General features: G+C 43.5%; 1 protein-coding gene across 3 annotated transcripts in view; it reads right to left on the minus strand.

Moving 5' to 3' along the window:
* The window catches only part of MMRN2 (multimerin 2), a 41,817-nt gene extending 17,606 nt beyond the window's left edge, over positions 1 to 24,211 (minus strand). For all 3 annotated transcript variants that reach the window (XM_063433598.1, XM_063433597.1, XM_063433596.1), the window contains exon 1: positions 23,668 to 24,211. In XM_063433598.1, coding sequence (XP_063289668.1) covers positions 23,668 to 23,945 — 278 coding nt within the window. In that variant the 5' untranslated portion in view covers positions 23,946 to 24,211. The remainder of the gene's footprint in view (positions 1 to 23,667) is intronic.
* Positions 24,212 to 27,178: the final 2,967 nt, after the last annotated feature.

Below are 27,178 nucleotides of genomic sequence, written 5' to 3' on the forward strand. Positions count from 1 at the left end.
GGCAGCACAAGGGGGCCTACACCATATTAGATATTAGGCAGGTGGTTTTAATGTTGTGGCTGTTCAGTAGTGTATATATATATATTTTTATAATCTCTTATTTCAGTAGCTGTGGGCATACACATGAATAATATAAATAACACTAGAGAAGAATATTACAGCCAACACATGAGCTACATTAGTGTCCTGAAGTACATAAGCAGCAAATGAAACGCCCACCGAGCCTTTTTATAAGAAATAAAACTCAAAACCAAGGAGAAAAGAAAAACCAGGGAAAGTAATAACGGGGATGGAGGGAGAGAGAGTGGATGATGAGCCTTTCTAAGAACCTTAAACCGACAGTGTCCTTGGACCTGGAATCAGGTTGGTGTTTAAAGGGTTACCTAACCCTTTCATGGCCCGGGGGCTGGCAGTGGGATAAGTGTTTGTTACGTTTTACAAGGTCTGTGTCATCTTAACCACTGGTTTTAGTATTGATAAATCCCTTTTTTCTTTCTTTGTGAACTCCACAACTATTGAAATCCAAAAGACCAGAAGGGTTTTGGTGGTATTTTAGAATTGAAACCATATTGCCAGTTGGTTCTCATTAAAATGAAAATCTGCATTTCTTATAAAACTACGTTTCATTCTGATAAAAGAGTACATTTTACTAGTTCAAAGCAAGCGGGGCCATTAAGTGCACGACACAAATGATATTAGAGAGGTCAGATTCCTAAAAGTAATTTATTATGTGTAGAAAGACTGATGAAATGATTGCTTATCTGTCAAGAAAAATAAATAGAAACACGTTCGGCTCTTCGGAAGGAAGTAGAATGTCAGACATTTTGAATTATAATTCTACCAGCTAGAGGACGGTGGGAGTTTAATGTACACAGCCATAACGCAATTCATTAGAGGCCTGAAAATGGGGCAGTGGGCAATTGCCTTCTTTGGTCACTAACATGCAGGGGTGGGCAGCAGTCTAAAAGCACCATTCTTCATGTAATTAAAATCAGAATGTGCAATTGGGAATCCCATTACCATAGATCTTCAATAGTGAGGCAGGAGGCAGGAATAGACTGAACCATTGGGACATGTCTGGGGATATGGGATCTAGGATTTTCATATGCGTAAATAGCCCAATCATTAGTACTTGCATCTAGAACTTGGACAATCCTGCTATAGTGAGGGAGAAGATAATTATTCCCATAATTCCCTGAGTGGTATCCTTCTTGGCAGATTGATTCATGGAAACTGAAAAAGTGTCCATTAAGCACACAAGCTATGTGTTTCAGACATGTTTGGGTGAAGTATCATAGAATTTTTTTATTATGCTAATAAAGAAACATTTTTAACTGTGAAATCATGGTGCTGGTGAATTAACATATTTATATGCCCAGTTTACCAGTTTTTAAATTATACATGCTATTTTAGTACGATATAAAATGAGTTATAGATACAACATAGAACCACAAAGTAAAGAGAAAATCGATACAAAATAACGGGGCGCCACAATCAATAATCAATAATATATTTACCAGCTTTGTCTCAAAGTGGAGAGGAAACGAAAAAAAAAAAAAAATTAGTAAAAGAATGTACAATTTATTGAAATTCATAATTAAAAATATAGATGGATATTGACACAAAACTGCAAAGTGCAATCAATAATAAAAAGCCTGGATAGGCTATGAACCCTTCTATATACAACAGTGTTCAACGAGTTGCAATTTTTTGGCTAATTTTAGATTGATGACTTAGCTGCAACCTTTTAGCCTTTATTACTCACTATTACACGGTCATGACTGTAAATATCCAATAACAAGTTATCAAACATGCTTGGCACTATGGAAGCCATTAGTGGGGTCTCCAAGTCATGAGACAAATGGTCTCACAGCTCTGTTTAAAGAGGCTAGGGTGTCCAAGATGTGCATGTTCCTTACGCAGTGAACGGTTTCTCCCCTGCCTTGTTTGTTTTAATGCATGATCTATGTTTTCATTTACATCAAATGGAGACCAAGCAAATGTCCCATGATTCCTTAGGTCATGCCTGTGAAAACACTTGTTCATGCAGGGGATCATGGGAAATGCGTTTTTGTATGCACTGCATCTTGTGAAAAAGGATGGTGTTAGTCATCTGTCTAAACCCTATTTAAGCCCATGGCATACATTACTCCAATAAGAGAGACATATTACCAAGAAAGAGATAAAGTTCATCTTCATAGGAACGCTCCGAACACCACAACAACTACAACGTGCTTCCTGCTCATACTGAGGCTGTGGTGGAGTCAGGAGAGGCCGCCGGCTGATCCCACATAAGTAGTGATGCACCGAACTGTTCGCCGGCGAATAGTTCCCGGCGAACATAGCGTGTTCGCGTTCGCCACGGCGGGCGAACACATTCGCGGTTCGATCTGCCCCCTATTCGTCATCATTGACTAAACTTTGACCCTGTGCCTCACAGTCAGCAGACACATTCCAGCCAATCAGCAGCAGACCCTCCCTTCCAGACCCTCCCACCTCCTGTACAGCATTCATTTTAGATTCATTCTGAAGCTGCATTCTTAGATAGAGGAGGGAAATTGTAGCTGCTGCTCATTTGATACGGAAATGTATAGCTAGGCTAGTTTATTCAGTGTCCATTACAGCCCTTAAGGACTCATCTGATCTCTGCTGTAAGGACAGCACCCCAAAAAGCCCTTTTTAGGGCTAGAACATCAGTCTGCTTTTTTTTTTTGTGTAATCTAATTGCAGTTGCCTGCCTGCCTGCCAGCTTCTGTGTCAGGCTCAAAGTGGATACTGTGCCCACTTGCCCAGTGCCACCACTCATATCTGGTGTCACAATAGCTTGCATTTAAAAACAAAAAATGTTTTTTCACTGTAATTAAGTTTTTTCACTGTAGATTAATTAGCAGTTAGTTGTCTGCAAGCGTCTGTGTGTCAGGCCAACAGCGTGTACTCTGCCAGTGTGCACAGTGCCACTCATATCTGGTGGCACAATAGCGTGCATTTAAAAACCCACAAACTTTTTTTTCACTGTAATAGATTGAATAGCAGTTAGTTGTCTGCAAGCGTCTGTGTGTCAGGCTCACAGTGGATACTGTGCCCACCTGCCCAGTGCCACCACTCATATCTGGTGTCACAACAGCGTGCATTTAAAACCCAAAAACTTTTTTCACTGTTATAGATTGAATAGCAGTTAGTTGTCTTCAAGCGGGTATGTCAGGCCTACAGCGTGTACTCTGCCAACCTCTGCCACTGCACAGTGCCACTCATATCTGGTCTCACAGTAGCTTGCACGCATAGTACCACTAATCCCCAAAAAAATGACAGGCAGAGGCAGGCCACCCCGCAGGGGCCATCGTGGTCGTGGTGCTGTGATTCCCTTTTGCCCTAGAATAATGCCCAGTTTTCAGAGGCCACGTACCCTGAACTTGAAAAGTTCTGAGGACATAGTTGACTGGTTAACACAGGGCACCCAATCTTCTACAGCTTCCGCTCGGAACCTTGACGCACCATCCTCCTCCAGCTTAGCTTCGGGCACCTCTCAAGATACCACTCACCCGCCTGCCGCCACCACCAACACTAGCACCACAGCCTCTTCACTTGGTATGTCAGAGGAGTTATTTACACATCCGTTTGAAGAAATGAGTAATGCGCAACCATTATTGCCAGAGGATGTAGATAACAGGGATATGTCTCAGGCAGGCAGCATTACACACATGGACGTACGGTGTGAGGATGATGATGTTGTACCCGCTGCTGCTTCCTTTGCTGAGTTGTCAGATACAAGTGAAGCAGTTGATGATGACGATGCGTCCATGGATGTCACGTCGGTGCCCGCTCGGCAAGAAGAAGAACAGGGCGAAAGTTCAGATGGGGAGACAGAGAGGAGGAGGAGGAGACGAGTTGGAAGCAGGGGGAGGTCGTCGCAAGGAGCTAGTGGCACAGTCAGACAGCATGCATCGGCACCCGGGGTCAGCCCGACAGCACGCCAATCAACGCATGTTGTGTCCACAACCAGAATGCCGTCATTGCAGAGCTCAGCAGTGTGGCATTTTTTTTGTGTATCTGCCTCTGACAACAGCGATGCCATTTGCAACCTGTGCCAAAAACTGAGTCGTGGGAAGTCCAACACCCACCTAGGTACAACTGCTTTGCGTAGGCACATGATCACACATCACAAACGCCTATGGGCTCAACACATGAGTACAAGCAGCACACAAACTCAAAGCCGCCATCCTCCTCCTGGTCCAGCATCTTCAGCCACGTCAACCACTGCTGTCCTCCTTGCCCCCTCTCAACCATCCGCCACTCCGTCTCTCGCCTTGAGCAGTTCCCGCTCATCTGCCCACAGTCAGGTGTCTGTCAAGGACATGTTTAAGCGTAAGAAGCCAATGTCAGAAAGTCACCCCCTTGCCCAGCGTCTGACAGCTGGTTTGTCTGAACTATTAGCCCGCCAGCTTTTACCATACAAGCTGGTGGAGTCTGAGGCGTTCAAAAAATTTGTGGCTATTGGGATACCGCAGTGGAAGGTACCCGGACGAAATTTCTTTGCACAAAAGGCAATCCCAAACCAGGCCCTGGGGAGATAGCGCAGCTAAGCGGACAAGGGCACATGTAGGAGTGTGGGGATAGATGCAGGGGAGGGTCTTTGATAGTGGGTGTATTGTGTGGGTGGGGGTTAGGGCTATGTGAGCTAGCAGGGGGGAGGTCTTACCTCAGTGCCACTTGGGATTCGGGCCAGTGAACAGCTTCCCGCCCGCCCACCCCGCGTAGGTTTAGTTAGTCACAGCGAGTCGGGGGTATGTCCTTGCCAATTAAGTGTGGTTATGTTAAGGATGGAATAAGTTCCTCATGTTTACAGGTCTCAGCCTCCCCTGCTTCAAAAGGTTTAACTTTAGGTTGCCTGAGGTCTCGTGCCCATCGAGCGTGGATAAGGTCGGCTGATGGCAGGCATTGGATTATGTTTTTTATGACGGGGGGGGAGGTGAGAGGCAGTGGTGTTTAGGAGCCACTGCAGGTTTTTATTGGCAAGGACGGGGGCTTCTCTGTATAGCACTGTATGTTGAGTTGTTATTTATATATATATGTTATTTATGTTTTGTTGCTAACAATTTCGTTACAGAAAGAAGAGTTTAATATATGGAGTTATGGGTGTGTTATACAGTAATTTATTTATGTTATAATAAATGCTGTGGCCTGTTCATCCATACCACGTTGTCTGTCGTTATTGGGGGGAGGTTGAATGGGGTTAATTATGTTTATGCTTCATCGTAATTCCCCACTACGTACATACATGTACTCGATTGTGCAAAAGGAAGTAATGGCATGTCTGGCACACAGTGTTGGGGCAAGGGTCCATCTGACCACTGATACCTGGTCTGCAAAGCATGGTCAGGGCAGGTATATCACCCACACTGCGCATTGGGTAAACCTGCTGACGGCTGCCAAGCATGGAATGCGTGGCTCTGCAGAGGAGTTGGTGACACTGCCACGACTTGCAGGCAGGCCTGCTGCCACCTCCTCTACTCCTCCTACTCCATCCTCTTCCATAACCTCCTCGGCTGAGTCCTCTTCTGCTGCTGCGTCTTGCTCCACATCAACGGCACCCCTCCAGCTCCCCAGGTACTATTCCACATCCCGGATACGGCAGTGTCACGCCGTCTTGGGTTTGACTTGCTTGAAAGCAGAGAGTCACACCGGACAAGCACTCCTGTCCACCCTGAACGCACAGGTGGAAAAGTGGCTGACTCCGCAGCAACTGGATATCGGCAAAGTGGTTTGTGACAACGGAACAAATTTGTTGGCGGTATTGAAGTTGGGCAAGTTGACACATGTGCCGTGCATGGCACATGTGTGTAATCTGATCGTACAACGCTTTGTGCATAAGTACACAGTCTTACAGGACGTCCTGAAGCAGGCCAGGAAGGTGTGTGGCCATTTCAGGTGTTCCTACACGGCCATGGCGCACTTTGCAGATATCCAGCGGCGAAACAACATGCCAGTGAGGCGCTTGATTTGCGACAGCCCGACACGTTGGAATTAAACACTCCTAATGTTCGACCGCCTGCTCCAACAAGAAAAAGCTGTTAATGAATATTTGTATGACCGGGGTGCTAGGACAGCCTCTGGGGAGCTGGGAATTTTTTTGCCACGTTACTGGACGCTCATGCGCAATGCCTGTAGGCTCATGCATCCTTTTGAGGAGGTGACAAACCTAGTCAGTCGCACCGAAGGCACCATCAGCGACATCATACCATTTGTTTTCTTCCTGGAGCGTGCCCTGCGAAGAGTGCTGGATGAGGCCGTAGATGAGCGTGAAGAGGAAGAGGGAGAGTTGTGGTCACCATCACCACCAGAAACAGCCTTATCAGCATCGCTTGCTGGACCTGCGGCAACGCTGGAAGAGGATTGTGAGGAAGAGGAGTCAGAGGAGGAATGTGGCTTTGAGGAGGAGGAGGAAGACCAACCACAACAGGCATCCCAGGGTGCTCGTTGTCACCTATCTGGTACCCGTGGTGTTGTACGTGGCTGGAGGGAAGAACATACCTTCATTGAGATTACTGAGGAGGAGGAACGGGAAATGAGTAGCTCGGCATCCAATCTTGTGCAAATGGGGTCTTTCATGCGGTCATGCCTGTTGAGGGACCCTCGTATAAAAATGCTGAAGGAGAATAACCTGTACTGGGTGTCCAAGCTACAAAAAGAAATGTGGTGGCTGAAATGTTACCAAATTACAAGTCGGAAAGAATGCAGCATTTGCAAAATAAATTAAAAAGTATACTTTACACAGCGTATAAGGGTGATGTCACAGCACAACGGGAATCTAACAGGGGAAGAGGTGAAAGTAATCCTCCTCCTCCCACGACCACACCGGCAAGGACAGGACGCTTTAAAGACGTGTTGTTGATTGAGGACATGCAGAGCTTTTTAAGTCCTACGCATCGCCACAGTCATTCGGGATCCACCCTCAGAGAACGACTCGACCGACAGGTAGCAGACTACCTCGCCTTAACTGCAGATATCGACACCCTGAGGAGCGATGAACCCCTTGACTACTGGGTGTGCAAGCTTGACCTGTGGCCTGAGCTATCCCAATTTGCGATAGAACTTCTGGCCTGCCCCGCTTCAAGTGTCCTGTCAGAAAGGACCTTCAGTGCAGCAGGAGGTATTGTCACTGAGAAGAGAAGTCACCTAGGTTTAAAAAAAAGTCTAGATTACCTCACCTTTATTAAGATGAATGAGGGATGGATCCCGAAGGGACTGACAGTGGGCGATACCAGTGGCGTACACATGACCCATGGGGCCCCGGTGCGAGAATTGATCTGTGGGCCCCCTCCTTGCGCTTACTCTGCGCGGGCCGGGGCAGCAACACATGGTGGCGGGCACCTGGTCGCATGGGTTGCAGGGCTGCGACCGCGGTATGTACACCAGTGCATACAGATGCACACACACTTAAAGGACCACTATAGACACCCAGATCACATCAGCTCAATGAAGTGGTCTGGGTGTCAGGTCCCTCTACTTTTAACCCTGCAGCTGAAAGCATAGCAGTTTCAGAGAAACTGCTATGTTTCACTGAGGGTTAATCCAGCCTCTAGCGGCTGTCTCACTGACAGCCGCTAGAGGCGCTTCCGCCATTTTAAGACACTGCACGTCCATAGAAAAGCATTGAGTAATGCTTTCCTATGGGCGGTTTGAATGCGTGCACGGCTCTTGCCGTGCATGCGCATTCAGAGCTGAGAGGCGGAGGGATCACTGACACTCAGTAACAGACACACACACTCTAACACAAACACCAACACTCACACTAACACACACACACACACACACACTAACACTCACACACTAACACACACACACACACACACTAACACTCACACACACTAACACTCACACACACACACTAACACTCACACACACACTAACACACACACTCACTCACACACACACACACACTAACACACACACTCACTCACACCCACACACACACACACACACACACACACACACTAACACACACACACTAACACTCACTCACACACTAACACTCACTCACACACTCACTCACACACACACACACTCACTCACACACACACTAACACTCACACACACACACACACACACACACTCACTCACACACTCACTCACACACACACACTAACACACACACTCACTCACACCCACACACACACACACACACACACTAACACACACACACTAACACTCACTCACACACTAACACTCACTCACACACTCACTCACACACACACACACTCACTCACACACACACTAACACTCACACACACACACACACACACACACACACTCACACACTCACTCACACACTAACACTCACACACTAACACACACACACTTACACATGTTTTTTTTTTTATTTAATCCCCCCAGCCTCCCTACCTTTTGGAGTGCTGAGGGGATTGCCTGGGGTCCAGTGGTGCTGCTGGGCTCCTAGGCGGGCAGTCAGGCTGGCCGGTGCGCGAGGGAGCACTCTCCCCTGAGTGCTTCCTCTTCAGCTCCCTCGCGCGCCGCGTAGGGATGCCGGCGCCGGAAGATGATGTCATCTTCCGGCTCCGGTATCAGTGCGGTGCGCGAGGGAGCTGAAGAGGAAGCACTCAGGGGAGAGTGCTCCCTCGCGCACCGGCCAGCCTGACTGCCCGCCGGGTGTAAGCAGGGCCAGCCTCGGGGGGCCCGGAGGTGGCCGGCTTCAGGGCCCCCCAGGAGAAGAGGCTGGCCCAGTGGGTACATACAGGGTCGCAGGGGCGGCCGGGCCCCCTGGTGGGCCGGGCCCGGTCGCAGCCGCGACCCCTGCGACCCTGGTATGTACGCCACTGGGTGATACATTCGACTAAAAAAGGCCTGCTGAGATGAGCTGCCTTGGGCTAAAAATGGTGACCCTATGTAGGAGGAACAGTCCCTATTCTGCTCTGTACCAGATGAATATTGAGTTAACAATAGTATTACAGGACTCTGTGGAAATGGAGTTAATGGGAAAATTGTGACTATAGAATGTATAAAAATGTCTCAATATATTCGAGATAAAATGTATCAGCTAATCATACCATATCCCTCCACATGAAAGGGTGGGAGAAAAATCAAATTAGCTGAAATGATAATCTAGTAAAGGTTTCTAAAATATTTATAAACCAGTACATATAAGAATAAACAAAATAAATCGATTAGCCCTCTTAGGTTTAAACTTCAAAGTTGGTATCAGTTATATAGTGCAGCCGACAGAGTGCATCTTAGAAAGGTTTATTAGCACATATACACTGTCAGAACATTACACACAAATATATAAAAACTAATACATAAAATGTTCCTAATAAGAAAGGCAGATAGTACCAGGTTGGCAGTCTGAGGGTCACAAGTTGTTGGTTTCTCTCTTTCACCGGCCGGATAAAAGCGAGTCTGGATCTCCTCGTGCTGTATCAACACTGCCTGTCATACGCGTGCGTTCCACTGCGGCTCTGGATGCGTTCCAATCAGCCTGCTCTTGGAGATCGGTATAGGCCTAGGCGGCTATTTTTACAGTGACACAGTGGTTATGGTAGTCACATTTGGTCTCAGCAGTCAACTTTAGTGGTGATTTATCATTGTGTTTGGTGTTTCCCCATCAAGTTGTAGTATATTTATTCCTATTCTGCTCTGTGTCATTGTGTATCAGGGTCCCTGAGGACAGGTGTCAATCCATATCTGCCAAGTGACCCTATGTAGGGGGAACAGTCCCTATTCTGCTCTGTGTCAGTGTGTATCAGGGACTCTGAGGACAGGTGTCAATCCATAACTGCCATGTGACCCTATGTAGGGGGAACAGTCCCTATTCTGCTCTGTGTCAGTGTGTATCAGGGTCCCTGAGGACAGGTGTCAATCCATATCTGCCAAGTGACCCTATGTAGGGGGAACAGTCCCTATTCTGCTCTGTGTCAGTGTGTATCATGGATCCTTAGGATAGGTGTCAATCCATATCTGCCAAGTGACCCTATGTAGGGGGAACAGTCTCTATTCTGCTCTGTGTCAGTGTGTATCAGGGTCCCTGAGGACAGGTGTCAATCCATATCTGCCAAGTGACCCTATGTAGGGGGAACAGTCCCTATTCTGCTCTGTGTCAGTGTGTATCAGGGTCCCTGAGGACAGGTGTCAATCCATATCTGCCAAGTGACCCTATGTAGGGGGAACAGTCCCTATTCTGCTATGTGTCAGTGTGTATCAGGCTTTATGAGGACAGGCGTCAATCCATATGTCAATGTGTCAATATGTCATATGTCAGGTGTCAATCTATATCCATTGTGATTTAGGAATGTTAGTTGATTTCTGCCCTTTATGGATTAAAACCAGACTCTGCATCAACTGTGTAATTTTCCATGGGAGTTTTGCCATGGATCCCCCTCCGGCATGCCACAGTCCAGGTGTTAGTCCCCTTGAAACAACTTTTCCATCACTATTGTGGCCAGAAAGAGTCCCTGTGGGTTTTAAAATTCGCCTGCCCATTTTAGTCAATGGCGGTTCGCCGGTTCGCGAACGTTTGAGGAAGTTCGCGTTCGCCGTTCGCGAACCGAAAATGTTATGTTCGTGACATCACTACACATAGGAAGTCCAACTCTTCTAAAAGGTTTCACTATTTGCAATGGGAAGGGGAAACCCCAAGGCACTGCTGGCACCATAACCACTACAGCACTATGTAGTGGTTATGGTGTTGGAAGTGTTGCTTTTATGGACAACTGTCACTGCCACACTATTTTTTTTACATAATAATCCTTTCATTAAAGGAACGCTATAGCGTTAGGAATACAAACATGTATTCCTGACACCATAGTGCTGAAGTGGCTGTTAATGAGACAGACACCCTCTCTGTGCAGTAAAAAGGTGATATTACTAATCTTTTCTCCCAAGCGGTGCAGGTCTTCCCACGGCTGACCCCTGCCTGGCCCCTGCCTCCATGACTGAGATCATTAACCTTTAGGATTTCATCCAATCCAATGCTTTCCCATAGGCGGCAAAACTTAGCGCTGCACCAATCATCATCTCCTCATAGAGATGCTTTAAATCAATGCATCTCTATGGTGAATGTTCAATATGGTAGAAAAAAAAAAAAATTACAAAAACTCCAAATACATACACCTTGAGTGAGACAGTGTTTGAAACCTGCTAGTCTATATGGTCCTCCCAGCTTCTGTGCAGGGAGTGAAGCATTTAACCCATAAGTGGTTAATAATGGCTCTCATTGCATAGTAAAACTCGCTCCTATAGACAACATGGTCCCTGTAACGTTTTTATATTGGGTGGAAAACACAGTGACCTCACTCCCCTACATCCAGCGTGGGTCTGAGTAAAATAATAGGTGGTCCCAAGGGAGCTGAAGTTTGTGTTTTAGTAGTAATTTGCTGGAGGAAAACCTTAATCAAGCCCAAAGCGGTTTCCTGGAGAAGCGAGACAGCCCTGGCTTTCCATAACTGTGCATTGTTCTCACTTCCCCTCCTAACTCTTTCTGACAGAGACATTTACACCACTCGGTTTGATCGACATCCAGAGTTTTCGTTACATTAGAGTGTCCCCTGTGTTAATCTAAATAATTCCCAAATAAAATAAACTTAATATTCTTCATCTGCTACCTAAAATGACTTTGTAACTGTACAGTTAGTTTCCTGTATGTTCTCCCAAACTATGCTTAAAATAAGACGGTCACCTCCCAAAAAGAAAAAAAAAATACTCGCCAAATAAAAACATATTATGTCCCTTTGGTTCACATATTAGTGAATAACGACCATATATTTAAAGGAACATTATAGCTTGGGTCAGGAACACAAACATGTATTCCTAACCCTATAGTGTTAAAACCACCATTTAGGTGGCTTACCCGCCCCTCCCCTTTCCCCCCTTAAAAGGTAATAAAACTTACCTGATGGCCCTGCCTCCTTGCTGACATCAGAATAAGTAAAGCATCGGATTGGCTGAAATCAACAAGGAGATGGGATGGGGCGGGGCCAAATGCCGGCTTGGCCAATAAGCACCTCCTCATAGAGATGCACTGAATCAATGCATCTCAATGAGGAAAGTTTAGCGCCTCCATGCAGAGCGTGGAGACGTTGATTGGCAGTGCTGCACACTGTTGAAAACTGCCCCAGGAAGCACCTCCAGTGGCCATCTAAGGAATGGCCACTGCAGGTTCCCTATGGGGCAATGTAAACACTGCCTTTTCTCTAAAAAGGCAGTGTTTACATGAAAATAGCTGCAGGGAATGATTATACTCACCAGAATACATTACGCTGTAGTTGTTCTGGTGACTATAGTGTCCCTTTAAACCCTTAAGGACACATGACGTGTGTGACATGTCATGATTCCCTTTTATTCCAGAAGTTTGGTCCCTAAGGGGTTAATGTGATCATTTTCACTGTATCCAACCTTACGTCTTTAAGTCTTATAGCTTGTATGGAGTGAAGTTAATCACACATCTGTTAATGAATTACATATCTCCTAACTGTCCTTGGTTCAGTGGGACAGTCTCTAATTCAAGCTCCTGTCCTGAATGTCCCCAATCAGTAAAAAACGGTCAGGCCATCAGCCCAAACAGAGTTCTGGTAAAGCACTTCGGGAATATGCTGACCTGGGTGTGGCTAGTCAAACATTCCCTCCGGCCTAACTCCCCTTCTTCTGGCAATGCTGCTCCCTTTACAACCGGAAACGCTCCTTTTGAGTGTTACCATTTACACAGTAACTGGCACAATAAGCTGCACAATGTGTGGCAAACACTGAAATTGTGCAACACTCGCATTAGGATTTCCCCATAGAAGTACCAATGTTTCATACTAACAGCAACCTCTTTTTCTGGTAGGACTCCAGTAAATGGTGATATTATTTGCAATGGTGATAGCAGCCTATCACCGGTGCCCAAGGCAAACCTTCTTTATCAGAGTGACAGCCCGGACGAAGGATAGAGGAGGCCCTGCATAAGGGTGCCATGGGATAACTTTAGGATTAAACCAAAAAACGGTGATAGGTGCCAAGGGTCTTCAGCTCCCATTATGACTTCATGAGTGTCTATATTGTTTATTTATATATATATATATATATATATATATATATAAAATCAATGTAAAGCACTTCGTAGTGAAGGGGTTAAATGGATAAATTCACAGTAGATTGTTGGTGCATTTATTATACAATCACATCTTTAGATTGTAAGCTCACGGGCAGGGCCCTTTACCTATTGTACCGCTCTGTTCTTATTGTGTTTGTCTTTTTCCCAGTTGAACAGCGCTGCAGAATATGTTGGTGCTTTATAAATGCCAGTAATGAATACATGTGTTTCTATTTGTTAAACATTGTTTCGTTGGCATACGTTCAGTAAGAGGTATGTTAAAGCATTATTACACAGGAGCTCAGTCTGATTGATGTGCTTGGGTTATGGCAAAACATAAAACATTACTCCAGCATTTAGTTGGCACAGTGGCTAATTGTTTGTAATTCCAGGAAGGAGCAATGCTTGTAACACATGCTGATTGTTAAATATACAAATTATATGTTAATTAATGCTAATTACCAGCGTTTTTAGACTGTAGCTATAGGAATGTCCGGCTTGTCTACAGGATAATTAGAGTGTTTGTGTCACGGTTCACCGATCCCATATATAGTAGCTATGGACAGGAAGAGGTTAAAAGTCCATGGAAGTCCCTAGCTAAATAATATGAATAACAGACATTGTTTACCATCTCTCTCTACAGGATATGGTTAGAAACGCAGCATAGTTTATTTGATGTATGTATTCCCATACTGCATGAATGGGGACACGGAATAAGTCACACATTGCTTCCATGCAGTTCAGAGGCCCTAATCTCTGGCAGAACTGGGAGATACACATCTTGGACTGCCTTAGATTAGTGTGGGTTATAATACAGTGCCAACGTTGCTATTTTTTTAACTTTATTTTTGAGCATAAATGGACACTTCAATACAGCGTTCATGCATTTGATAGAATTTGCCCTCATTAATATGCTGTATTTTTTGCATGCTCAACTCTTTACAGTATTTACACACACAAAAAAAATTAAAGGAATACAAACATGTATTCCTGACCCTATAGTGTTAAAGGAACACTGTAGTCACCTAAACAACTTTAGCTTAATGAAGCAGTTTTAGTGTATAGATCATGCATCTCAGGTTTTACTGCCATTTAGGAGTTAAATCACTTTGTTCCCTTGGCTTGATTGACACAGCCTGCATAAAAAAAAAAAAAAATGTTTTCACTTTCAAATCAGATGTAATTTCCCTTAACCCCTTAAGGACACATGCCATGTGTGACATGTCATGATTCCCTTTTATTCCAGAAGTTTGGTCCTTAAGGGGTTAAACAATTTTATCTCTTTCTCTGTAAATTGAACTTTAATCACATACAGGAGGCTCTTGCAGGGTCTAGCAAGCTATTAACATAGCAGGGGATAAGAAAATCGAAATTAAACAGAACTTGCAATAAAGAAAGCCTAAATAGGGCTCTCTTTACAGGAAGTGTTTAGGAAGGCTGTGCAAGTCACATGCAGGGAGGTGTGACTAGGGTTCATAAACACAGTAATTTAAGAATTGAGCCGTGAGGCTGCAGGGGCATGTTCTATACACCAAAACGGCTTCATTAAGCTAAAGTTGTTTTGGTGACTATTAAAACCACAATCTAGCCCTCTCTGAGTCACCTAAATATAGTAAAAATCTTACCTTTATGTCAGTCTGTTGCTGCTGGCTCAGAAGTGTTGTTCTGAGCCAATCACAATGCTTTCTAATAGGATTGGCTGTGGCTGTCAAGGAGACAGATCAGAGGCAGAGGCAGTACAAGTCAAACACAGCCCTGACCAATCAGCATCTCCTCATATTGATGAATTGAATCAATGAATCTCTATGAGGAAAGTTCAGTGTCTCCATGCAGAGGGTGGAGATACTGAATGTCAGTCACACTGTGCAGCACCAGTAGCCATCTGAGGATTGGCCAGTGGAGTTATCACTAGGCTTTAATGTAAACATTGCATTTTCTCTGAAAAGACAGTGCTTACTGCAAAAAGCTAGAAGGGAAAGATTATACTCACCATAACAAATACATTACTATAATACTATAGTGTCCATTTAAATGTTTGGCAGAATCCTGCCCCATAAGACTGCCTCCTTAGCCACACCTCCTCAAGCCAGACAGACTTCCTTATCAGACGTACGCACACAGTCTCAGTCCCAACAGCACTGTCTGAGCAGCTTTTAATTCAAGAAGGCAGGCTTCTGCAAAACATGTATTTATGCAAAAACTATAATGATTTGAGCATGCAAAACAATATATCATATTAATGCGGAAAAACCAAACAAACTATCAAATGCATGAAAATAGTATTGTTGGGGGCGTGGCTTAGCAGCTCACCAAGATGGACGTGAGCTGCGATTTTACTAGCGATTTTACTAGCGATTTTCAGCCCGCAAACAACAAGATATCAGGGCATCTAAGGTCCATGCACACCATGGCACCAAAATCTTCGAAAAAAACTAAGCAGAAGGCCACATTACAGATCTCGGCCCCGTCATCCCCGCAATCCCAAGATGGCGCCGAAGACCCGAGATTGCCCGCATCCTGCTCAGATGGCAGAGACAGCACGTGTATACACAAGCTCCAGCAACAGACTCCTCAGTACAGAAGATGCTGCTCGAATTGCAGTCCACCATGCAGGTGGAATTTGCCAAGCTGGCCAGAGACGTTAGATCTGACATCCAAACTATTGCTAAATAGACCAACCAGCTAGAGGAGAAAACGGAGGAGATAATTGAGGCCCATAACAACTTGGCTGCCTCCTATACCGAGCTTCTAACAAGGCTGGACAAGCTTGAAAATAAAGTGGCAGATCATGAAGATTGTGGCAGGCGAAGCAACATCTGCCTGAGGGGTATATTGGAAGATATCCTGCCCCAAGACCTAGCTACCTATGCTATGGAGCTCTTCAAGTCACTTGTACCAGAGCTTTCTCCCAGAGACTCCAGAATACTCTGCCTGCCACGGCCACAAAACTTACTGCAATCCTTGCCAAGGGATGTAATTATCAAGCTGCACCACTTCACTACTAAGGAGAAAATCATGCAGGCCCCCAGACGCTCACCGGATCTGGAGGGCAAATACGCGACAGTGAAACTCTTCACAGACCTGTCAGCATCAACACTCCTGAAAAGGAACCTTCTCACACCGATCACGCAAGCACTGCACACGGAAAACGTGAAGTACAAATGGGGGGTTCCAGCATGCCTCATAATATCCCACAATGGTACAACGAGGCATGTTACCACACTAGCAGACGGAGAAAGACTGCTCAAAGAGTGGAAGATACCGTTAGAGATACCAGCACAACACGCAGCTCAAGGGAAATCCCATTGTTCATCCTCGAGACTTGCCACAGACTGGTATGCAGCAGCAGTGAAGTGACCAGGCCGCTCACCATCTCTAAGAAATTTCCCTCGATTTATCTTCTGATTGGCACCGGCAGATAAGATATAACGTTTACTAACTGTACCCATGTTGAACAATTGTTTTATGACGGGTTCCTAATGTTTAATATGGCCCTCGCCATAGCATTTGTTTTTAAGGTTTACCCAATTTGAGAGACAGGTCGAGCAACCAAACTAACAATTTTTGCAGTAGTCTTAACTCTATCCCCTAAAAAAGGTACCTTACAATGTTAATGACCACTAAGGCCCCTAGCCTTACCTTCACTACAAGGGGCGTAAGATCTCTCACGGGAGGTTCCACCCTCCACAGGCTCACAAAAGACATGCTTGAGCCGTCTGTGCGTAGCCGCACAACCCTTGACGGACATCTGTACATAGTTATAGTTTTTTCTTTATGTTTCCTTCCCCCTCCCTACCCCACTGCTATGTCAACCTATAGGCCTGACCAGCCTCAAAATAACAGATCTCACTACACATGGGGCTCCATAACCTATGCATGACAGGTTTGGATACCCCAGAAATAGATCGTATTGCATTAAGATTTGTAATATTCTCCCTGGTTAAGATGATAGGAGATAAGGAGGGCAGATATCTGGTATTGCAATGCTACATAAATCATGAACCATACACTTTCATAAACATATGACCCCCACAACAACCAACACGCTTTCTTAGACAAGATCCTAGCGTTGGCAACCCTACACAATTTCGGAGATGTAATAAGAGGTGGCGACACAAATTTTCTCCTAGACCACAACCTAGACACCTCAGCTACCCGCTCAATATCCCTACCTAGCCTCTAGCAAAAAAATAGAAACCTCCTCAACTGAGCTAAAACTCAAACTCTTTCAACATAACTTTGATGTATGGCGAATATTCCACCCAACGGCACACAATACTTACACCAGAATTGATAGATTTCTCCTCCCACCCCATCTCATGACCAAGGTAATAAACACATCTATAAAGCTGATCACATGGTCTGACCATGCCCCAATTCCCTAAAAGAAAAATTCCCTACCCAATTCATGGAGACTTAATGAGATACTTCTACATAACACTGATAATGTTGCCCCGATAGGGAAAGCACTCAAGAATTATTTCCTACTCAAAGCGACTGATACAAACATTGCCAACCTGTGGCAGGCACACAAAGCGGTAATACGAGGCAGCTTCATAAAAGCAGCAAGCTTTGCTAAAAAACTGCGAACTAAAGCATACACAGAGGTACTCCGAGAACTAGCAGACCTAACCGACAAAAATAAAACAGATCCTTCACCAGAAACCCAAACCAAATTAAGGCGTCTACAAACTAAACTAAAAGAGATGGAATGGGCCAAAACCACATCCATGCTCAGGAGATACAAACACAGATTCTTTGCACAGGGCAACAAAGCCCTACTAGCTTCCCAACTGAAAGCGCGTATGACACTCCAAATTTGCTTATATTGACTCACCCTCAAAAGGCAAACTCCTCCACCCAAATGACATAGTCAACAAATTCACAACATATTATAGCACCCTATATAACTTGAAAGATGACCCTCTCACTCCGCTCCCACCACAGAATCCATACAACACTTCTTACACTCAGTGCAGCTGCCACAACTAAACCCACAGAATGTCCACTACAGCAATTTCACAGACCTACTCATACAATGGCACTGTCTCGTATTATAAGCTCAACCAAGCCAAAACACAAGCCCTGCCAGTTGGTATACCGACACAAACAGTACAACAACTCACACAACAGGACTCTTTTGATTGGAGGAAATCTAGTACTACATACCTAAGGGTCAAACTAGCTCCTATACTACAGGGAACCTTCAAACTGAGCTACCAAACTTTACCACAAATGTGTGCCTCTGCTATTGCAAAATGGAAAAAAAGTTAAGTTCTCTTGCCTGGGTAGAGTCAATACTACCAAAATAGTTATATTGCCAAAACTACTGTACACATTCCGCATGCTACCCATGCATCTCCCAACCTCCCTTAGAAAACGTATCTAATTGGTCATCAATTCATATGGGACTCCCACAGATCCCGAGTATCGCTTGCCCTGATGCAAAAACACTCTTGTAAAGGTGTAGTGGGGCTTCCTAACGTAACTGTAGATCATAAGGCCTCTTTGTTAGAGTCAGCAATTAGGATGCACGCCCCAAAAAATTACCTTCAATGGGTTGACACAGAAAACTCACGGATTTCGGGCACCTTACTAACAGATATCATGTGGACACCCAAACACCTTAGGCGTAAGAATATACCACTACACCCAACCTCACAACTTTCCATACTCCAGTGGGACAATTTCCAGTGCAGAATGGGTGATAGCAATAAATTACACCAAAAAGCCCCAATCACAGCTCTGTCAGGGATATCCACTTGGTTTACGTTTCACTCATGGCTTTAAAAGTATAAAATATATAGGCGACATCTACACCCAAGGTTGTATTGCCCCCTTCCCAGAATTACAAAGCAAAGATAACTTACCTAACCGGTAAATTTTTCAATACCTTCAACTAAAGAGTATAACTCTGTTCTATGTCCTAACGGACGCTGGCATGAGCCCTGTGGCATCTGTTGAGACAAATATCCTCCAGAGAGGTAGGTCCTCACCTAAGAAACCCAAAGCCCTCTCAGACTGCTATCAAGCCCTGATGGCAGGGCAACCAGACACAGAAACAATGGTCGAGGGAGCTCAGCTGCGAGCTGATGCCCGAGGAGTGGGCCTCAGCTCTTAACGCATTGAAAGGGGTCACCAGGTAGGTGCTATTCGCATATAGAGGCACACAGGAAATTAATCTATAGGTGGTACCTCACACCACAAAGGCTACACCATGTGTTTCCTCATACCTCCGACCTATGTTGGAGATGCAGGGATAGTGTAGGCACCATGACACATCTGGTGGTCGTGCCCAACCATAGCCAAACTATGGGGTATAGTCACTCAGATAATGTCACACATAGGCATGCATGCTTTAACATTGATGTAAACACGTGCCTACTGTTGCAATTCCCAAAGCATTTATCTACAAGTACCAAACAGACAGACCCTTTCATTGTCATGGTAGCAATGCACCTTATCACTCTCCATTGGAAACAACAAATTTTCCCCTCTGAAACACAACTCTTAAAAATGACCCACCTGTTTCACACATATGAAATCATGGCAGCAGATTCAGCCACACGCCATGACACCTTGCAGAAGGTATGGTGACCATGGATAGACTATTACGCTAAAGAAGGCCCGGAAGCGGAACACACCACAGCCGAGTTGGGGTGTATGGATGTCCCATAAATCACCCCCCCCTTACTCTAAAACCATTCCATAAAAAAAAAACGGCAGCATGAGGCTGAGACCCATTGATCAAATACCATGTCTACCACGGCTGACTCACCACCACCTCCGTACCTTGGGTACGGAGGTGGTGGTGAGTCAGCCGTGGTAGACATGGTATTTGATCAATGGGTTTATCCCTCCTTTCCTTTTGGCACCTTACTCCCCCACTGCGCAGAAGAGACTCACAACAACATAAAGACAAAACACAACAACAACGTAGGAATGATCAGTATGTAGTCGTGAGGTAGTCTCGATTTGGTCTACATTATGTAGACCAAATCGAGACCACCTCACCCCCAGATGAGCAGGGAGCTATTGGTTAATATCCAAGATCTATGGAACAGTGATATTCAAATGTAAAATACTTTCCTCTATGTACATATTATTCTGGCATGTTTTGAGCAAGGTTGATATACGAACTTACACGATTATGCCAATTGTCAAATTATTATTTAACCATTTAACTATTATACACTATGCTTTTATGCCCAATGTAGGAATGGACAAAAGGTGGATCACTCCAGCTGCCTTAGACTACAATGATGCGTTGCCAACCTTTAAAGAGACACTAAGCAGCATCACCACTACATACATGTAGTGGCTCTGGTGCAAACAGACTGTCTATGCAGTCTATCATTTGTAAGCACTGAATTTTCTGACCTCATTTTTAATATTGCCTTCTATAATCACCTCTAGCAGCGGTCACCTGGTACAGGACTGACATTTGGCAGATACATGATCTCAATCTATGAGCAGATGCTGATTGGCATAGTGTGGCAAATGCCACACATGCATAGTAGTCCCCACAGGGAACCACTGAATTGGCTAAGATTATCAGTAATGATGTCAGTAAGGTTGGAGCAGTGGTCACTGCAAAAGAAGTGCGGCATGGAATATAAGAGGAGTAAAACTACTTTATAGAACTTTTTAGTGTGGGCCAGGAATATATACAGACAGGGAAAGCGCTAGATATAGCGTTAGAAGAACACGTTTATACTTCTATTGTTACAGTGTGCCTTTAAGTGCATAGCATTTCGTATAACCCCATACAGCCTGATGTATAAATGTATTTTGAAATTTGAGGTTGTTTGAGCAGTATTTGCAGTCCATTTGTTGATTATTGTAATCATTGGAGGAGCACTGTAAGACGCAGAGCCCCTCTAAATGTCTGATATTTAAATAGAAATGTCAGTCTGGTGGTAATGGATCATTCTAATAGTAAGCTAGAAGTTAGCGATCAGCTTTAGGGTTTTGTTTTTTTAAACTTTTTTTATTCACTTTCAGGAATTATTCGTGGAATCCCCCATTTCTGCCAAATTGGAAAAATCCCCCCAAGTCAGCATTATTTCCCAAACGGCCATTCTGTACCAACATTTGCAATTTCCAGGTGAATTCCAAACAATTCCTATTTCAGGGAATAACCTTGTATGGAGTGCAACGTTGTGCTATTATCAAAATGTCCCACCAATCACTGCGTGCCGCCATTGACTTCATGGGAAAAGGATGCACGCTTGTTCAGATTATCTCGGTAGTGCAACAGAGGTACGTGTGCAAACTGCATCTCAGCAAACACTTTATTGGCATTCACCGTGGTGAAGGAAACAGGGGAGTGAACTTTTACCTCTAGATATATACATTGATTTTTTTGAGCAGGCTATCAATTTCAGCTAACTTGCTCTGGATAAAGATACACTGAGCAATCTCAAAATGCAACCTAATATACTGTACATCCCTGTGCCTACGCGTTTTACTGCACCTTTACATGTCACACTGCGGGAAACATTTTAATGTTTTTGAACCATTGTATTTGTCGAGAACCTTTTTGCACAACTTTTTTTTTTTACATGCATTTTCATTTTTTGCATACATTGAAGAAGAGAGAGATCTTAATATAATGCTGATCAAAAACTCTTCATTAATATGTAATCACTTCAAATTTGGTTTTCGCATTTTTTTGGATCATCAGCAAAAACTGAGAGATGTTAAAGGAGAATTGTAATGGATCGGAATCTTTTTTTAGCCCATATTACGGTGTAAATATATAAGAGCAAGGCAGTTCATTTTTGGTTAATGGTACAAAGTTGACAGGATGTTGGGACAAGCTTATTTCCCCAGCGATGGCAAATAACTCAATCCCACGCATATTTCCCCATCATCTGGAATGCATGACTACCGTATGAACTACTGTTGTAATGCTTCATAAATAAATGAATTAAATAATAACACTCAATCTAAAGTGTTCAAACACACCGTTTACATTTGATTGTCGTATCAGAGTTTTATCCAAGGATTTTTGGAGATTTGTTAAAATATTTAAAGGAACATTCCAAGCACCATAACCACTACAGTACACTGCAGTGGTTATGGTGCTAGGAGTGTCTTGATGCTCCCCTTTATTTAAGTAGTGGTTATGGTGCTTGGAGTGTTCCTTTAATTTTGACTCTCTCATTCACAACACGTCATTTTAATCTGAAAATAATTCTACAGATATATATTGCAGCAAAACACGTAGCAAATATATGGAGATTACACACATACAAAATAGAATAAAGTCTGCGCAAATCTTTAATTTAGCTTCCTGGTGAACATGGTTGGACCTGGAAATAAGTGTAATAATATTTTTTATATTGTGGTTGTGCTATATTTTACTAGCTATTAAGTTTATAGACCATTATGTGTCGTTTTAAATAAGACTTGGTTATGTGTGCTGCAGTCCCATTAAGCATGCACCAGGGAATGTGTACTAGACTTCATGGGTAGCTAAATTTGTATTACACCAGTCATGCCACTATCCAACTGCAATATACATTGGGCTCTCTTATCAGAATCTTCCCACCTGTCTCCCTTGCCAAGAAAACAGCTAAATAGTTACATTGAATATTTCCCAGAATTTGCCTTTAATGTGGTTGGTCCAGCATTCATTAAATAATCCCTAGTGTATAACAAGTGATGGGGTAAGAAGTATTAACTGACAGAATGCCCACTGGCTTGGATACTAATCTTTACCCCAATCTAGACTTTATGGGGGTTCTGGCACAATTTGTGGTTTGTCTACCCTCCATCCAACACATTGGATAAATGGCCAAAAGAGGTTGATCCTAGCAAATCCACAGGATATTTAAATCTGTATTTTTTTATTTCCCTATGAGGCTAGATAGCCAATACATTTGTTTATAAATTCAATTTACTGTTTTAAGAAAGAGTACCAGATTCCCATTCACTATTTATCTGCCGATTCATAGCCGGACTGCTACATTTTACAATTAAATGCCTTATTTTTATTTTTTAATTAAATTCAGCTGTTATAGGAAAATCTGTCAATTTGATTGTAAATTCAGAGCGTATTAATTCAGCCTTGTCTTCATTCATTTCAAACTCCCTGTCTGTGAGGAGTAATTAAGGCTGATGTGCATGTAGTGTTTTTTTATACCTGTTCTAAAGCAAACATTAGAATTTAAACTCACACAGCGACTACAAAAGCATCTCCTGTGTTACAGTTTGTAGAAGTTCTACGCATGCTGGATTCGGAGATCACTAGGACCACAAGTAAACGTTTGCTGCTGTAGTAAAACTGAATAAATTGGCCCTTTACGACAAATATGATGATTGTGGTAATAAGTGCAAAGATGAACTAAACAAGTTTTATGTAGTATCTAACCAACCAGTGATTTTCAGTACGAGGTCATTATGTGTCAAAGATTGATCGAATTCTTCTCATGTTAGTGAATAACCCTAAGAGGATTCAAAGTGAATTTCAATTTTAAGGAAACGTGCTTTCAGTTCAACGACATGGCCTTAGATGTAAAATTCACTTTATATTCTCAGTTTAGCAAATAGCACGGAGTCTTAAATGATATGTCTGCACTCACCCCCTCCTTGGATCTGGATGCTCAGCACCTGGGGAATTTCTATCCACGGGGTCTGTTGCTGTAGTCTTTGGTGTATCGGAAAGGCTCTGTTCCAAATGTTCTTTTTTCACCAGATGTCTGTCATATCCAGGGAGACCGTGATTGTATAAGGAAGATCCGTGAACTTCAAGTCTGGACCCTACAGATAAAGATCCATCATAGGCATGTCGGTTAACCAAAGAAGTAACCGCATTCACCATTCCAAGACAGAATATTATAGAACACAGTTTGCCCTCCATAGCTTCAGTCTCTTCTCTACTAGGGCCCACTTGAACTTCCAAGCTCTGGGAATGAATAACGTCTCAAAATCCCCTTTGAACTGCCTTCAACTTGAGAACTAGGGGTGGGGGGGAGGCTTTAACAAAGAACGGAAAAAATCCCTCCCAGTCAGTATTGAAATGTGAAAGGTCAGCCGACAATGTGAGTGTGTTCCTGTGTGGCAAGGACAACATTTAGTGGAGAATAAAAAAATAAGGAAGTTGTAGATGCTGCACAGAAGAACAGGGTCTTATCAAAGTCCCATTCCCCGATCCGTGTGACACTAGCAAGGCAGGGGAAGGAAGAGGATGTTAGTTTAAGGCAGAGCAAATATTCTACAGTTTATGTTCTATTTCCTCCAAAGTGATATGATGCAGATGACGATATGTGTTAAGGATTATGTAATAATAGAAATGATCTGTGTAGATAAATGCAATGAACAATAATAATGGAAGTAATAATATTAATTAATACAAATAAAAACAGACATCAAAATATTCTGCATTGAAAGGACAATATTGTTTTGATTTTTTTTTAGCTTTTGGCTGTGTGAGGATAGTTCTAATTCTGAATGTAATATTTTGTATACCACATCTAGAGGGTTCCCGTGAACCTCACCCACACATAGGCAGGAGATTTTGTATCTGTGTGCATGCGTAGTGGATGGGCGATGTATGCGCAGGTAGTGGATGGGCGATGTATGCGCAGTTAGTGGATGGGCGATGTATGCGCAGGTAGTGGATGGGCGATGTATGCGCAGGTAGTGGATGGGCGATGTATGCGCAGGTAGTGGATGGGCGATGTATGCGCAGGTAGTGGATGGGCGATGTATGCGCAGGTAGTGGATGGGCGATGTATGCGCAAGTAGTGGATGGGCGATGTATGCGCAAGTAGTGGATGGGCGATGTATGCGCAGGTAGTGGATGGGCGATGTATGCGCAGGTAGTGGATGGGCGATGTATGCGCAGGTAGTGGATGGGCGATGTATGCGCAGGTAGTGGATGGGTGATTTATGCGCATGTATACATACGTGGGTAGTGGCTTAGTGATGTATACGCAGGTATGCATACGTGGGTAGTGGCTTAGTGATGTATACGCAGGTATGCATACGTGGGTAGTGGCTTAGTGATGTATACGCAGGTATACATATGTGGGTAGTGGCTTAGTGATGTATACGCAGGTATGCATACGTGGGTAGTGGCTTAGTGATGTATACGCAGGTATACACACGTGGATAGTGGCTTAGTGATGTATACGCAGGTATACATACGTGGGTAGTGGCTTAGTGATATATACGCAGGTATGCATACGTGGGTAGTGGCTTAGTGATGTATACGCAGGTATACACACGTGGGTAGTGGCTTAGTGATGTATACGCAGGTATGCATCCGTGGGTAGTGGCTTAGTGATGTATACGCAGGTATACATACGTGGGTAGTGGCTTAGTGATGTATACGCAGGTATGCATACGTGGGTAGTGGCTTAGTGATGTATACGCAGGTATGCATACGTGGGTAGTGGCTTAGTGATGTATACGCAGGTATACATACGTGGGTAGTGGCTTAGTGATGTATACGCAGGTATGCATACGTGGGTAGTGGCTTAGTGATGTATACACAGGTATACATACGTGGGTAGTGGCTTAGTGAGGTATACCTCTTTCTATAAAATCTGTATATATTTTTATAGATCAAAATAGTGGTGAAATCAAAACATAACATGTATATAGCGGTTTTTTTTTCACCTCAAACATTTTATTGAGAATGTTGTAGACATTAGAGCAATGATATATCTCCAAATTAGAGATAGCAAGTTGTAGTGTGTTCACACCAAATATATAGCATTGAACATTCTCATTTCAAATTTTTGTTTAAGGAAAAACAAAATGGTGAGGTTAAAGAAAGACCAAAAGTAAAAACAAAACAAGGTATGGTTTCCTCAATATCAGAGTAAGGAAAGAGTGGTTATGTCCACAAGAACATGAGAACACAGTTAACAAACATAAACCATGTCTCTCTACTTGTGGAATCCTGGAAAGTGTGTATTGCTATGTGAAGGACAAAAAATAAATAACATTTATTGCCAATTTATACTTGAGTTTTGAACGGGTGTATGGCCCGCCATCTCCTCTAATACCAAACAGTGTATTCTAAAGTAGTTTGTAATGTACGCTGGAATGAAGGATTTTAGTACGTCATTTCTTCATAGTTAAGGTGAGAGGTCAGCCCAATTTGAAGAGGTATTGGAGTTTTGTTAAGAATAATTAGAGTGAGAGGGATGTGGGTTGACTCCACACTTGTATAGTAGTTTTTCGACCTACTGCCACTACAATTATGGTAAATTTCTTATCAAAATAATGCTGGTTTGTAGGGCCCAATATAAAAAATAAATGAACCAAATTTTAGGGTAGGGCAGGGCAGTTTGTGGATTGCGAAGTAATTTTGAACCTCCTTCCAGAAATTTCCAATCACCAAGCATCCCCAAAAACAATGAAGCATACCAGCATTTTCAGTTAAACATTTAAAAGCATTTGCTATCAGGTTTCCATTGAACATAACCGGACAGGTGTGAAATAGGCACTGTGGGTCATTTTGAGAAGAAGACACTGGTGATAACTGAACAAGGAGTAAAATCTTTCCACATGAATTACCGTACTTTTTTGTTTAGGGTGGAGAGTAAGACTGGGAACACTTGGACTGGAAAGAGCAGTTATGGGGAGCCGACGATTTTTAATAAATGTATCCATCCAAGAAGAGAAAAGGGCAAGGATTTCCATCTGTCTAGTTTAGCGTACATCGAAGCCATTATAGAATGTGTCTAGTTTAGCGTACATCAAAGCCATTATAGAAGGGATCTAGTTTAGCGTACATCAAAGCCATTATAGAAGGTGTCTAGTTTAGCGTACATCGAAGCCATTATAGAAGGTGTCTAGTTTAGCGTACATCAAAGCCATTATAGAAGGTGTCTAGTTTAGCGTACATCGAAGCCATTATAGAAGGTGTCTCATTTAGCTTACATCGAAGCCATTATAGAAGGTGTCTAGTTTAGCGTACATCGAAGCCATTATAGAAGGTGTCTAGTTTAGCGTACATCGAAGCCATTATAGAAGGTGTCTAGTTTAGCGTACATCGAAGCCATTATAGAAGGTGTCTAGTTTAGCGTACATATAAGCCATCATAGAAGGTGTCTAGTTTAGAGTACATCGAAGCCATTA

This window comes from Pelobates fuscus, chromosome 10 (assembly GCF_036172605.1).
Source record: "Pelobates fuscus isolate aPelFus1 chromosome 10, aPelFus1.pri, whole genome shotgun sequence".
Classification (NCBI taxonomy): domain Eukaryota; kingdom Metazoa; phylum Chordata; class Amphibia; order Anura; family Pelobatidae; genus Pelobates; species Pelobates fuscus.